A 16,052-nucleotide genomic window follows, 5' to 3' on the forward strand; every position below is an offset into this window, starting at 1 on the left:
TTCAGTCACAGGGATCTGGAGTTACTCCTGTTTGAATTTAGGCCATTCACAATTCTCCAGTCTCAAGGTGTTTCATCATTTCGTCTCCACCCTGCTCCTCCCAACATGCCCAGACTTTGGATTTCCTTTAGGAATCCTGAGAGATCACCCTGCTTTGCTTTCTCTTTGCACTGTTTGAATATCCAGGCAGTACATTTAGTTCATGAAACTACTTTTGGCTTCCGAAATACAGAAAAAAAAGCACGTATGGTTTCAGCTGGATCAAGTGGTATTGCTTCTTGGCCTAAATGGCTGTATAGTGTTTCTGTGAACTCCAAATAGCTGCTGTGCTTGCTCCACCTGAGGCTGGCAGTGTTTCAGTAACAGGTGGAATATTTTCTCTCTGAGCCAAGTTTCTGTGTGATTTGAGGGGTTAAAATTCCAAGTATTAATGCTTTCTGTAACTGTAATTTCTAAGTGAGCTATTAACCAGTATTGACATCCTTTTCTTCAAAAGGACCCATGCTTCTTCCTGCTTCTTGAGAAATAGTTATTTATGTCAAACTGGTTTTTTTGTTCTTTTTTTGAAACAGCACTTGCTTTTCCTTATGTTTTGCTTTTTAAAGCAGAACCATATATGGCCTTTCTACAGTGTATTAGGAAGGGTGAAGTCCAACTTAGATTATATGTATTTATTATAGTAGAGGGAGAGCTGGCAGTCACACTTTGTGATTATTTTTTTTTCAATGGGGATGCATTTTGTAGATCAGCTCAAAATTGCTGATAAAATCGTGTAAGGATTGGAAGAAAGTTTACATGCTGAGCTAACCGAAGCCATTTCTTGTAGGAGACTAAGCAAAATATATTTTTATCTGGAATTTTGTTTTACTAAAAGGTAAATCCATCATTCTGGAGCCCTGGATGTCACCATGCTGCAGAGCTTGTGCAGGCAACCAGCGATTTGGGGAGGCATTTTTTCCTTTCTTTGTTGCTCATCAATCAAGTAGACTGCTGTATGTTGTTCATGCCATTAGAGATTCACCACAGACCTCGAGAGTCCTACTCCTTTCCTCCTTCAGAGAGTAACCATTTTTAAATTGTGAAAGCAGGAGCATGTTGGGAAGGAAGGGTGATTTTCAGAGTCATGAATGAGAATTTTCATTCATCTTAGAGACACTTCTAATTCAATTATTACTGTGTCAGGATTATTTTTGGCTTGATTTGGTTATTTAGGAGAGCTGTTGCCCTCTATGGAAGTGCTCATGATTTTGACGCCAAACTGCAGTATAGGACTTTGTGTAGTGTATTAACATTCGGCCTCGGAGTCAGATGTTACGTAGAAATTCTGTACCTCAGAGGGTGATCTTTAGGGCATTAAGAATGCAGTACTTCATGAATTGTTACTGTATAATACTAAAAAAAAAGGGAGGACTTTAGATTGAGTATTCTTTCTTGGGTGGCAAGAAAATGGATTTTCACACTGCCTGTCTTTTTGCCTATTAGCTGGAAGATCTACTAGTTTAAATCACAGCACTAGTCACAAAAGAACAAAAAAAAACGCACCACCACAATAAGAGCAGCAAAACAATCCCAAACCCCAGGAAAATAGCCATCTGTTTAATGGGACTCATGAAGAAAGCTAATTCCATGACTGCTCTATATGATTAAAATGTCAAAAGGAAAAAGAACAAGGCAGAAATGAGGAATACATTTTTTTAAAAGGAATAATAATATAAATAAAACCCAGAACTCTTTTAGGTGTTTTACATCCGAGAGCCTGTCAATTTCTATGCAGTATTTTCCAGTCTGGCCCTTCTGATCTTGAAACTTGAGTTTAAAATTCTGATTGTGACTAGACATATAAGTAACCTTGCAAGAATCATATTAAATAGTAACATAACAGCAATAAGATTTTTTCAGCGGTGACCTGCAGTCCCACTAACACATTGAATACGTGTTGCAGTTGTCACAGTAGGTTTCAGGCATCCTCTGAGCCAAAGCTGAAGAAAAGAGCCAGCTGAAACCATGCTGACCTATGCACCACATTGCTCTTATGAAACTGTCTGGAGTGCCAGTGTGCTGAGACCGGTGGTAATAATGGTAGTAATAATATTGATAAACATATAACAGCTTCAGGCTATTGGGCAAAGATAGGTAAGAGAAAATGTGTCTGTTGGGAAATCCCTCTGGAGAACTTCCTGGCCATGCTGCTGCACATGCACAGTTGCATTCAGTGTGTTGTCAGCCAGATGACATTTTACTATGAAAAGATACACTGAAGAGCTGGCATGAAACGATTGGGATTTTGTTAGATTTTCAGTTGATTGCCAGCACTGTAAGCTCCATGGAGCTGCAGCGGTGCTCAGAAATGGTGTGGGGACATGACCGAACATGGTAAGACCTTGGTGAAAGGCAGCAGGAGATCCACATCCCCAGGTGGAAGAGGACAGAGCTTAGGGGTTGAGCCTCTTCCAAGGCAGTGCCCTGCCTTAGGACATTGCATCAGTGAAACGCACAGTGTGTCCTTAGCTTCCTGTAGCTTTTTAGCACCACGCTTTGGTGACCTCCCAGCTGTTCATACGCTGGGAACAGACTCTTACACACTTACAAGTGATAATTCTGGGAGAGAGTTCATAGGGCCTTCCGACTTTTTAATACAGCTATTTATAAACATGCACAGAAATAGAAGGTGCATAGTGAGCGAGTCATATGAGTCATTCCCATTTTGATATCAAGTCACACCAGGCTAAAATCACCCTTCTTGGCATTCCAGTTCAGATTGACAGCATCATGCCATACAGGGCAAATTTCTTTTTTTGCTACAAACCCAGTTCATGCATTCTCCTGCTTGCCAGACAGATTACTGCAGCACTCTTTCACCCATCATGCACTCCACTTGGGCTAAGAAATGTAACTCCTCGGTGCTCAGGTATTATGTCTGATAGGGACATTGCACAAGCAGCTGCTGTTAGAGATGCTGTTTAAATCCACATTTTCTGGAAGGTAAGCAGGGGTCACTAAGAGTAGATCTTCGATGGTATTACAAGCCATTTGACTTGGCCTACTTTTCAGTAGTCCAGTGTTTTCTGTCACACAGCATTATTTTGTATTTATCCAGTAGAGGTTGCACTGAGTACAAAGGGCTTAGTTTGTTCTTACACAAATAAATTCAGGTACAGAGGTCTGGTTGCACTTGTAGAAATGCTGTGCAATAAAGGCATTTCATGGAATCCTTGTGGGTTTGAAGACTGGTGACCAAATGCTGTGGTCACCATGAAAATGCATGTGGTCACAGAGGAAATGTAAATCCAGGCTGCTACACTTATAGTAGCGGGTGACAAGAGGGGGATGCTTTGCTTTCAGATATAGTGGTGTTAAATTTGTTTTATTTACATGGGAACTGCCCTTAATGCCATTTTACGTCTGCTCAAGCCAGTATTCAGATTTCATGTGTCTTGGCCTTTGCTAACAGTGCTGACACTTCCAGTTAGAGCAGTGAACTTCCAGTTAGAGCAAAGTAAGCCATGTTGGGGTTTATTTTCCCTTTCTCTCTTCTAACTCCTCCAGTTCTCCCATATCCCCTGACAACAGAAACCGTTTCACTTCTCCAAGGAAGCCCATACCGTAGCAAGAATAATAATCTGTAACAAAAGAGCATATGTATCTGCCTGCACATGTTTATGTGTAAATTCTCCAGGGAGAAAGCATTCACGGGTCTCACTCCTGAATTACTCTCATTATAATAACCCATTTGGTGTCAAAGTATGACAGATTATAAGCGCTTAAGGCTAGTCCCAGCTCAAGACAGATTTAAATAAAGTACTTCTGGTTATTGTGCAGGTCAGTGTGTTTAAATAACAACCCCCCAAATCATACTTTGACATTTAAAAGAGAGAGGAAATATTGTCATGCTACAGACCTGGCACAGATAAGCACAGGGCAATTTGGTCAGTACACTGTGATTTGTGAGTGCAGCCTAACGCAGTCATTTTCACAGTTTGTAATCAAGTAGCCACCTTAGCAGTGTGTCAGCATTAAAAAAAAATGTTCCTTTTAAAATGTTTACACAAATTACTCCCCTGAGGTGCTGCAGTGCACTCGCTGCAAAACTGATGTAGGTTAAAGAGCTGGAGCAGAAATGGCAAACTTCCTTGAGCTTGGAAGCTCATGGCGTTTTTTCTCTCCAGCCAATTGCTCAGGTGGCCAGGCCACAGTAACAGGATAATTTTTCAGCTCCAGTGCTTAGGGTAACTGGGAGAAATCCCTGTGTTACATGAGTGCTGTGGCAAGTGTCAGGAAGCATAATGCAGACATGCTTAAATAATAATTGGTGCAAGCTTGCAGTCACCAAGATGAGTGAGGTGTGACTTGGTGGCAGCTCTTCCCTCCCTGGACTGAATGACCCATCCTGGCTCCCATCATTGCAGCACTGCTCTTTCAGCATCACCCTGCTGTGCCGTGCTGCTGGACTGGGCCTCGCCCAGCTCCTGGCCAGGGTGGCCTCCTTGGAGCCTGTGGCTGCCTCACAGCACCCTGCTTTTGAGGCTTCCCTGTGATCCTCTCCCTTCCTTCAGCAGACCTGGCTGAAAAGCTCCATGTTCCCACTGGAAGGACCTTCCCTGTGTTCACCCTGAGGGTAGCGGCTCTCTTTATGTTCCTCCCTGCTCCTCCTGCACCTAAAAGCCTTTGGCATTTTGTGAGAATGCTCCCAGCACTTGTTGTTCATTCTTCATTTCCATCTACTCTCCCCTCCATTTCCATCTTTTCTGCCCTAAACTGTCCTCACCTCCAGCCTTTCTAGACTCTCCATCTCTGAACCCTTCTGTTCCCTATGTGTTTCTGTGCTCAAATTGCCTCTGTGCTCAGGTTGCCACAGGTTTCATTGCAGAAGTGGATCGTTTTTTGTGATTGTATGAATGGCTTTGCTCCAGTGTTACAGAATTAGATCAAAAGGAGAGCACAGAGTGTCAGATGCATGCCACAAAACCCACAGAAAGTTATAGACTGTGATAACTCTGCACGCAGTAGAAACCTGAGCTTTGACATGTTTCCATAGGAAAAGTTGTGTTTTCATTCCTTGTCCTGCTGAGAACCGTAATCCACTTTTATCATTGTCCATAGCTAAAAAACACACCTACATCTGAATTTATTTTTGTAGTTAGCTCAGATTTCTTCAAATCTGAGGAAAATTACAGTAAAAACCTTCATCAGATGGCAATGCTGAGGAGGTACTAAATCACATAACAGCAAGCGTTAAACACAAGGGCTGCAGAGTGTAGCAGTTGGAGACAACACACTAACCTCCCGGTCGTTTCAGGTCCAGCTAAAGGGAAACATGTCAGTAAGAGATGCTGCTTGGCAGCTGAGATCACCCGTGTTGCCTGTCTTCTTTCTTACAATTTCTTTGTTCTGCTTTTAACAATGACCAGATCTAACATGTCATCTCCTCTGTTTAAATACATGGACTTCTGCATTCGCTCAGAAGACACAATTAGATCTGATGCTACTAGTTTTGCAGAGAAAAGAGATTAAGTGCAGATTAAGCTTGGGACAGATTGCAAATGAAGGAAAACAAAAGAGCAGAACAGGACCTTCTTAAAGGGAATGTTTTGAATTTGTCCAGTTGTATTTTGGATCCAGTAGTACACCAGGCTATCAACAGCACAATGAAGCTGACTGTTCAGGATCATAGAGTCATTCAGGATGGAAGAAACCTCAAGAGGTTTCTGGTCCAACCTCCTTCTCAACAAGCTCATCTGAGAGCTTAGGTCTTTATCCAGTTGGGTCTTGGAAACCTGCAAGGACAGAGATTGCACAACTCCTCTGGTGCCTGGCTGTTTTCACTGGGAAAAGGGCTTCCTTACATCACTCTGAACTGGTCAGGTTTTAACTCTTGCCCATTGTGTCTCATCCTCCCACCATGCCCCACTGTGAAGACCATAGTTTCATCCTCTTGCTGACCACCTTGTTGGTGCTGAGAACTGCTGTTAGGTTCCTCCTGAAAGCTGTCTCTGCCCTAGGCTGAACCAGCCCCTTCAGGGTGAGTGCTCAAACTCTGACCATCTAAGGGGTCCTCTGCTAAGCTCACTCTAGTATGTCATCATCATCTTTCCTTTACAGATCCTTGGGGTATCCAAAGTGGACGTAATACTCTAGATGGAGTCTGATGAGTGCAGAGTAAGGAGGAGATGATCAGTTCCCTCTGTCTCCTGCCTCTGCTCCTGTTCACACAGCCCAGGATGTTGTTGGCCCTCTTTGCTGCCAGGGCACTCTGCTGGCTCCCTGTCTGCCAAGATGTCCAGGGGCTTTTCAGCAAAGCTGTTCCCCTAGTCAGGCCCATGTCGGCACTGCTGCAGCGGGCTTGTCCTTCCCAGGTGCAGGACCTTGCACTTGTCCCTGTTGACTTTCGTAAGGTTCCTGTCAGCACATTCCTCCAGCCTGTCTAGGTTCTCCTGGGTGGCAGCCCTTTCCTCAAGGATAACAACAGGCTCTGGCATTATGCAAGTGCTGTGAGTTACTAAATTGTCAGCAGAGTAAATAAACCACAGAAAGCAAGCAGATTCCCCCTCCCCTTACCATTTTTAATATCTTCCATTTGCTGTGTACTTGGACATCTACTTGTAGCAGTAGAGCATAAAAAAAGAATGTGTAGGCTTAAGTACGGTGTTTAAAGTGATAGCATAATCCTAAATTTGTACTGGCCCAGCTAGTTTTTCTTCTAAATTGGGAAAAATATGTGATCTGGGATCACAGTATTGGAGGAGTTAGAGCTGGAAAATACCTGACAGGTTGTCTAGTTCATATGTAATGCAGGATTTCTCCAACCGGCACATTTTCTAATGTGTTGTCTATGTGCAGAAGTGTCAGGTACTGGATTTTCCTTCATTGCCTTGGAGGGTAACTGCATCTCATCTCAAAGACATTTTTACTTATATTCAACACAAGTGTTTCTTTTCTTAATTTCTTCCTATTATTCCTAATTATTGCTTGTGTCATCCCAGCCATTGGTGTTTATGTGGTAAATACTGTAAAACTGAATGCTTAACTGGGTTTGGTCTCCTATAGAATTCATAGTGGTCAGTTGAATATTGCCATTAGATATTACTACGTGTACAGGAGACTTTAAAAGGCTTGGGTTTTATTTATTCCTCCCAGAAAAATGGAGGAGGGAATTAGGAGATGTAGGAGTCTGGTAGTATGCTTTGAGATAACTGCTTCTTAAATAGTATGTTGGATATGCCTTTACTAAAAGCAGCACAGAAGGAAACATAAGATTTTTTGACTTAACTCCAACAACCAACAGATGATGCTGTGACCTTAAGCATATATAAATATGTTTAGCAGCTGCTGTGTAACACATTTATATGTGTTTAGTGACCTGGAGGTTAATCAAAATGAGTTTGGTGATCTCAGCTCAGTTCTTAATGGACTTCACTTCATATTACAGCACTGATGCAGCACAATTTGTCACAGTCAGCAGTCTTTACTCAAAGGAGGCCCACTGTGGAGTGAGAATTAAGGACTGAAGTAATACCTGATTATTTCTCCCTAAAGAAACTTTCCATTCCAAGCCATCATAGAGCAGAATAATACATGGAGGAGCTCTGTACTGTGCACTGCACCCAGTCTCAGGATAAAATGTTCACTCCTATGGGATATGGCCTTTCAGTATTAGTGCTTTAGCTCACGTGTGCTGAGATCAGTGCTTTGACAGGGGATCAGGTGGACCACTCGGTGGGTAAAGAACTGTCTGGATGGCCGCACACAAAGAGTTGTGGTCAATGGCTCGATGTCCGGCTGGAGACCGGTAACGAGTGGTGTCCCTCAGGGATCGGTGTTGGGACCGGTCTTGTTCAACATCTTTGTCGGTGACATGGACAGTGGGATTGAGTGCACCCTCAGCAAGTTTGCCGATGACACCAAGCTGTGTGGTTCAGTTGATACGCCGGAGGGAAGGGATGCCATCCAGAGGGACCTTGACACGCTTGTGAGGTGGGCTGATGCCAACCTTATGAAGTTTAACCATGCCAAGTGCAAGGTCCTACACCTGGGTCGAAGCAATCCCATGCACAGCTACAGGTTGGGCAGAGAAGAGATTCAGAGCAGCCCTGCGGAGAAGGACTTGGGGGTGTTGGTCAATGAGAAAAGGAATATGAGCCAGCTGAAGTGTGCGCTCGCAGCCCAGAAAGCCAACTGCATCCTGGGCTGCATCAAGAGGAGCGTGACCAGCAGGTCGAAGGAGGTGATCCTGCCCCTCTACTCTGCTCTCGTGAGACCTCACTTGGAGTATTGTGTGCAGTTCTGGTGTCCTCAACATGAAAAGGACATGGAACTGTTGGAACAAGTCCAGAGGAAGGCCACGAGGATGATCAGGGGACTGGAGCACCTCCTGTATGAAGACAGGCTGAGAAAGTTGGGGCTGTTCAGCCTGGAGAAGAGAAGGCTGCATGGAGATCTCATAGCAGCCTTCCAGTATCTGAAGGGGGCCTACAAGGATGCTGGGGAGGGACTCTTCATCAGGGACTGTAGTGATAGGACTAGGGGTAAAGGGTTAAAACTTAAACAGGGGAAGTTCAGATTGGATATAAGGAAGAAATTCTTTACTGTGAGGGTGGTGAGGCACTGGAATGGGTTGTCCAGGGAGGTTGTGAATGCTCCATCCTTGGCGGTGTTCAAGGCCAGGTTGAATGAGGCCTTGGGTGGCATGGTTTAGTGTGGGGTGTCCCTGCCCATGGCAGGGGGTTGGAACTAGATGATCCTTTCCAACCCTAACTATTCTATGATTCTATGATCAGGAAAGGACAGAGTTCTGCCAGGGATGGTGCAGAGTCTTTTCACTTCCTGGGCCCTTTCCAGAGATGCAGAGCTGTGTCCATTCCAAGTGCAGCATTACATGAGTGGATGAAAGGTACTGCCTTGCCAGATGAAATTTCAGAATTAGGTTCTGCCATTCAGGTCTTTCTGAGTACCAAAGCAATCTTTTTTAGACTTCAGTTGTTTTCTTGCTGTCCTGACCAAAGCTAGTGTATTTGTTTTATTTAATTTCTACTCTCCATCTAAACTGGAAGTAGTTTCCTACTTTTTGATTTAAAGCCATTTTACAGCAGTATTCTTTCATGAGCTACAATTGAGATTGATGTCCGTGGTGGGTAACATGAAATAGGTTGTACCTCCATTTGAGACAATGAACAGCCCCACAGTTTAGAAGATATATATGCTATAGGAAGTAATAGTATTGAAATATTAGTAGGTAAGGACGAATTTCAACTTACCTGCAAGTTGCATATCTCCTGTGTATTTTTAAAGCAAAAGAAGGACATTGGAGAGTTAGATACCTGTAGAGACTTCTGTCTTTTCCAGAATCTCAGCCTTACTCCATTAAAGAACCTCTCAAAATCTACTACTTCTTTTTTAAAGTGTAGAAATGCACTAGTGTGTTCTCTTCATCTTCACTAGTAACTTTACCCAGTAACAGAAAGAATCTTGCTTTTCCAGCATAGAAAGAAGTTTTCATTTATCTGCGTTTGTTGAAATGTAGTCATTTTCAGCTAAAAAGAGGTGGGTGGGGATGTTTAAGATTTACAGTATTTACATAAGAAAAGCTAGATTGTGTGACTGAAATCTTTTAAAGTTGTTGCAAAATGTTCCTGCTGCTTTTGTTTCCCTTTGTAATTTTCCCTTGGAGCATTGCTCCACTGTGCGTTTTAAATTTTCTCCCTCCACTACTCATTGCAAGCTTCATCAGGGAAATGACATTGTATGGCAGTTGTCTCCTTCATATCAAAAGAAAGGCTTTGCCTCTTTGCAAGAATGAAGAAAAGTTTGTCTTCAGAGAGCAAAGGACAAAACTGGCTTGCAAAAAGATGCTTTATTTAGATAACGTGTTCTCTTTTCCTTTGAAGACATTCACAGTGCGTCAAGAAAAATTAGGCCAAGTAGTGCTTTAATGGTCTTCCTCCTGTACTTCCTAGAAAAGAAATCTGTTTCTACCATCGTGTTGAGAATCTGCCATGAGTTTGCAGAAGACAAGAAGCCATTGAAGTTGTTCAGGGTTGTTGGTTTGGAGGTTGTTTGCTTTGTTTGAATACTGTATAATAGTGAAAAGCAGAATTGATACCAAAACTCCATCTTGCTGCCAGGACTTGCAGCTTTCCCTGCCTGTAGGATAAAACTAAATGCTTTGGTTTTTGTGAGGAGAAAAAAGCTGACAGGTACTAAAACTATGCAAAGGGGTGGTTGCTTCCTTTCTTGTCTCCCTTATTTGGAAATCCAGTGTAAATTTACAGCGGGTACATTGAAGAAACAGGTCTTAGTTTTGTGTTTTCCTATAGGCTATGAATATACAGGTAAGTATATTTTTGCCTGTGTTTTTGTATGATTTTATTTGTATATCCATACAGACATACTATAATATGTGCAGTCTTCAGCTATACCAAGAAAAGGTATATGTATATAAGGTATATATAAAACTGTATTATGGATTAAAAGAATAAAAGGTTATTTTTGAAGTTGGATCATGCATTACATCAGGTTATTCTGCTTACTTGGATTATTTTCTTCTTCGTGCCTCAGTTTATCTATAGAATTTGATAAACCCAGGTACAAAGCATACTTAGATACTTTTTACAACTTGAGAGTAGGTAAGGTTTAGCCTTCAAAAATATTTGGTCTGAAGATTTTTGCATCTGAAGATGTGGAGAATTAGGTAAGGGCTTCATTTAGGGCAGTTTTTCAGACAAACTTAAGTCTCAGTCATGAAAGCATTGTACAGTTTTCAAAACCAAAGTAGTTCTGCTCTGCTGAGGTTTCTTGTTGCAACAGAGTGTAGTCGGTATGTGGTTTTTTGTAAGATTGGACATAGATGTCATGTACAAAAGATGAGCATTGTATTCAATGCGATAATGTCAGATAGAGAAATCTGAAACAGTCTATGGTACCCATTATTCTTCTGGTCAATTCACTGTTTCTTAAGCTGTGGCAGGTAAGGATTTCTATCACATAGTCAAAACGGTAAGTCACTGGAATTTTTTTTTTATGCCAATGCTAGGTTCTGATTTTGACTTCTGATCACATTGCTGTTTACTCATAGGATAAATAATATGAATTGTATTTTGCTGCTGATTGGTTGTGACATATAAAGACACTATAGACATCTCTTGAAATTTGTTTCAGTCAAATTCTGTCTCAGATACACAGTAACTAATTGAAGACTAATTCAGAGCTCCCCATGTTGATAAAACAAACTAATTGTGTGCCTTGTTCTTAGCTATTGGGAAACAATAGATGTACTCTGTGACAAACCACAGCATCTTCAGCAATGAGGTACTTAATGAGAGGTGGTCTGTGTGCTCGTTCTTCTTGCAGGCAAGGCAATTTTCCTGCCATGAATCAGAGCGGTATTATGGGATCCAGCTCCCCCTACACTCAGCCGATGAACAACAGCTCTGGCTTGATGAACCCGCAGGCTCCACCCTACAGCATGGCGCCTAACATGGTGAACAGTTCAACAGGTAATGGTGGGTAATCTTTCAGCAGTGGCTTTCCTCCCCAGATGTGCTTACCAGTATCAGCCCTGAGCTGGTGTCAGAGAGATGGCCTTCTTCATTCGGTTCACCCCAGCTGGATAGTGTGGAGTGGTTTGAAACTGGGATAAAGTGTTCGCATTTTTTTGTACAGTAACTCATACAATTTTTATTAAGTCCTTTTGTGCAGCATGTAGATGAGTACAATGTTTTGAACAGTTCCAGCAACACTCGGACCCAGTCTGACGTAGGTGTTGACTAGCAAGTATATGTATATTTGTGTGTCTGTGTCTGCAAGAGAGGGAAGGATAAAAACCTCATCTTTTAAGAGGCTGCTGTAGCTTTTCAGTGTCTTACTTGCCAAGACTGCAATTTCAGATATTTAATGTACTGGTTTAAAAAAAGAGATGTGCACCTGCTCTGACTTGAAGATGCTCTAAGCTGAACACTTAAAATAATTACTCTGTTCTGAAAACATAGGCCATATTTACTGTTTCTAAAATTCATATAACCATATATAGGGTTTCTTCATTTACTTAGTTAAATATCAGTATATGAAATTTAATTATAGCTTCCTTTTGGGGAAAAGAAACTAAGACACAAACCACAAAATATTCAGTGTAGGTGCTGAATTTATCCTTTATGTCATGACTTGTGAATTTAGAATTGTTTGCAGCTTTGTGTGTGACTGTGAAGACAGGTGAATGCATTCTGTGCAAATACGCTACATAGTCCGTTTTCAGTTTGAACTCCTAACAGTTATCCTCCATCAAGATAATCCTTCAGTAAAGATCAATTCTTCGATTGGGGTGGGTTTGGATGGAGTTTTAATGACCTTGAAGTGGATCCTTTCAAATACTTATTCCAGTCATGGAGTTTCTTTGCATGCTTTACTGATTACATTAGCCCTTTTTGAAACGTTGGAGGTTTTGAAGTCTTTCTGAAAGCTCATAGGTTGTGCCAGAATGATTTGACATTGTTCCTTAGTTGGTTTTATTTCTACTTTTGTTTATTTCTGTAGAGATACATTACTATTTAAATTGGATCTTGACAAGAGCCTGTTTTCGGTATCATCTTCTCTGCCCTGCATAGCCCATTTCATGCCTTCATCTCTTGCCTCCTTACCTGACTTTCCTCCCTGTCAGTTTTACGTGTCACTGCTTTCTGCGCAGAAAATGGCCACTGTGAGATTCTAGTGTGTAGCATGTCTAGAAGTATTCTTTCCTCTGTATAGGAGCTCGTGAGCCACCTAACAGTGTAGTAGTTTTCAAGAATATTGTGTTACCATTTTGGTAAGCAGAAGAAGCAGGAAGGAAGCTGTTAATCAGTAAGATTTAAAAAAAAATAAAGAAAGAAAATCAAAACAACAAAAAAAAGGGGGCTTTTCCCAGTGTTGGCTTGGAAGCCAGTGGTTAATCCAGACAGCACACTTCACCGTCTGGATGAAGAAGGAAAAGCTATTCAAAAGACCATTAGATAATAGCTTGCTTTTTCCCCACTAGAGCTGTCCCAGGTAATATTAAGTTTTGTTTGTGTACTTACATGTTTTGTCTGGCTTGCTGAAATAAAATTGCTTCTGAGCATTGAAACTGTGCTATAAATTCTGTTTTGCTATTAGCAGAAGTAATTTTTCCGTCTTTTTCTTTGGCCCCCAGAGCTGCAAAAATAACCAACAGCAAGCAGATGGCAGAGTGCCCTGCCTAAGAAGATTTATGTATTCCTAAGGAATAACCAGTTTAAAGGAAGATTCACAGAGGTTTTTTGTTCAGATAATTCAGCCATTCGTTATTTCATACAGTGGAAATCTGTTCAATGCAAGGCCATTTATCCTAGCAGTCTTTTGTATGGGGTAGTCATACTCTTTTTATTGTGTTATGCATTCTGAAATATTGGATTTTTAATAATTTAAACATTTATCAGGGGTTTTTTTTTTCTGCCACTGCATTTGTGAGGTTTTCTTTTGTTCCAGTTTTATTAATTCAAAGATTACCCAAAGGAAAGTAAGTATGAGATGAACTAGAGGAGTTCCGTGCACCTCTTTTCATCTGTGTGTGAGCAGACATGCATCTAGATTGCTTTACTCAGCCAGCGTCCAAGAGCACACACATGGGACAGCAGGGCAAAAGAGAAAATTAGGTGTGAGTATACTGCTGGGGGCACATGCAGTGGGATTGCTGTACTTCCCCCTGTCCTGACTCATCCTTCTGCTTAGGTAAAAGAAATGAAAGGCTGAGCTTAAGGCAAGTGTAAATACAGTACTTCAATATGGTAGTGCCTTGAGTTGGGGAAGCGCTTCAGGGTCAGCTCCAGCCCTGCATTTGATAAGGTGCATTTCATGAGGTGGAGAACTTACGGGCTTTGTGTAACAGCATTTTCTGTGACACAAAGACCAGTTCTGCCATCTGACTCTTGATCCTTCCCACACACTCAGTGTAAAGTCACCAATAAACTAGGGTTCAGTCAACGTTCAGGGCCAAAACAAAATGCAACCGAGTGGCTGCTGGTAGAGTGAAGCGCGGGCATTAGTTAACTTGCTTTCATACACTGAACATGAGCAACTGTGATTTCAGTTAGAGGCCAATGAAAACCTAAGGTAAGCAATCGGTAGAAGTTGTTTTCTTGATTGTCTGGGTTTTGGAGGGTGCAGTTGTGTTGCCCACTTTGAGGGAGGAAGGTAGGTTTTAGTTACATTCATTTTAATCAAATGCAGCTTTAGGTTTTATTCTAAAATAGAGGAGGATTTCTGATGCTGATGGGATTGTTTTCATACGGTTGTGGAGCTTCAGTACAGCTAACACTGGTTTTGCTACACATTTTAGTAGTATTTATATCTCCTTGTTACCAGTTGATTATTACTTTTTTCTTAATTAATGTCAAAATCGAAAGGAAAATCATGTTGCAGTTGTGCATCCTGGAACTACTTCAAAAGTGACTGTGGATCAAATAACACATCACCAGCTTCTGCTGACGTAGAGCAGTTTAGGAACACAGAAATTATAAGATCAAAGAAGACAGATCCTTCTGATAGAGTATCCCATCCATAACAATAACAAAAGCTTCAAGAAAAAGTGTCAGGATTCCTTCACAATTATGGAACAAACTGCCATTCAGAAAAATTTTATGTACTGCCCTTTTGTTATGTGAGTTCGCATTTCCCATGTATATTTTATTTTTTTTTCTCCTATTTTTAAAATTCAGGCTTTAAAAACACGTAGAATGAAAGGAAGCTTACAAAACTTATGAAAATAAAATCTCTCTTTCATGCTGTAGGCCTTGTTAGCTCTAGTGAAAGTTATCTTTAAAAAGAAGTAATACGGAGTTCGGATGTCTCAGATTTCCATATTGTGCTTACACAGAACCTGCCACTCATGATCTCTGCTACCTCTGGAGGTGAACAAAACAATAAAAAGGCATAATCTCCTTACTGCCACAAGGATCCTTTCCTAATTTCACTGTAATTTCTGTTCTACTGAAAGCTTCCATTTTCTGGGTATTATTATTCCCAGCAAATTTTTAACATTGGAATACTTTACATAAAACATGAAGTTCTAGGAAAAGTTATTTGAACTAAAGAAGTTAAAAGGATGCTCTTAACATTAAAAATATAGGCAACACCTTTTCACATATATATTTGACTTTGTATTTATTTGGATGAATCTCTGATAGAAAAGCAGTCATTTATGAATGTAAAGTAATTTTTTTTTTAGAAATCTTAATTTTTTTTCTCTGCTTGGTTACGTTTTTCTGAAAGATGGAAACCTCATTTATTTCACTGTTTCCTAGCTCTAACACTTATAAGCTGTTATATACTGCGTATTTAAATAAACTTTCTGGAGGATGCCAGCAGCTGGTACCAGTTGAGGTACCCCATCACCTATACTCCAAGCAAGTGATGACCATGATCCAGTGGTCATTGTGTGATTACAAATCAAGCCAGCTCCTGGCATAGATGCCCTCATCCCAAACCGCATGAACTTGTCATCCCTCAAATGAGCCTTAGTAGGCAGAAAGGAGGTGCAGTGCTGAGGTCCTTGGTGGCCCACTCATCCCTTCCAGAGAAGTTGCCCGAGCATCCTGAGTGTGCTTTTCCCCAGAGGTGGACGGTCATTCATGGCAAGACATGAGGCAATGTTGTTGTCACTGTTCCATTTTTCCCATAGGCATCTCTTCCTGGAGAGAGGAAGGAATATCTTACCAAGGGTGTAATATTCTGTTTTGCAGAGTGTGATTTGTTACTGCACTAGCAATAAAGAGAAAAACAATGTTTGTGTATTGCTGCTCCTACAGTATTTCACCCTCTTCTGGGACTGATAGAGCAGCCTTTAGCAAGAAGGAATACTTTGCTGCAGTTTTACTCATGTCAATATCTGCTTTTGAGTACATTAAATTCAGTATGGAATAGTTAATTCAGGACCTTGACCCATACTTGCTTTTTGAAATCATTCTAGCTCTTAAATTCTTATAATAAGCCAGAGGCTACTACTATTCACGGTACACTACAACACCTTTTGAGTCAAGATTTCCCTGTCATCCTCCTCTCTAAAATGTTTT

At 41.2% G+C, this 16,052-nt stretch overlaps 1 protein-coding gene across 2 annotated transcripts in view; it reads left to right on the forward strand.

Annotated features, from left to right (window-relative positions):
• The window catches only part of ARID1B (AT-rich interaction domain 1B), a gene marked incomplete at its 5' end in the record, with an annotated part of 335,015 nt that overhangs the window by 276,826 nt on the left and 42,137 nt on the right, over positions 1–16,052 (forward strand). For both annotated transcript variants that reach the window (XM_080616793.1, XM_080616794.1), the window contains one exon: positions 11,344–11,489. In XM_080616793.1, the coding sequence (XP_080472919.1) occupies positions 11,344–11,489 (146 nt within the window). The remainder of the gene's footprint in view (positions 1–11,343; positions 11,490–16,052) is intronic.

This window comes from Psittacula echo, assembly GCF_963264785.1.
Source record: "Psittacula echo genome assembly, chromosome: 4".
Lineage (NCBI taxonomy): Eukaryota > Metazoa > Chordata > Aves > Psittaciformes > Psittacidae > Psittacula > Psittacula echo.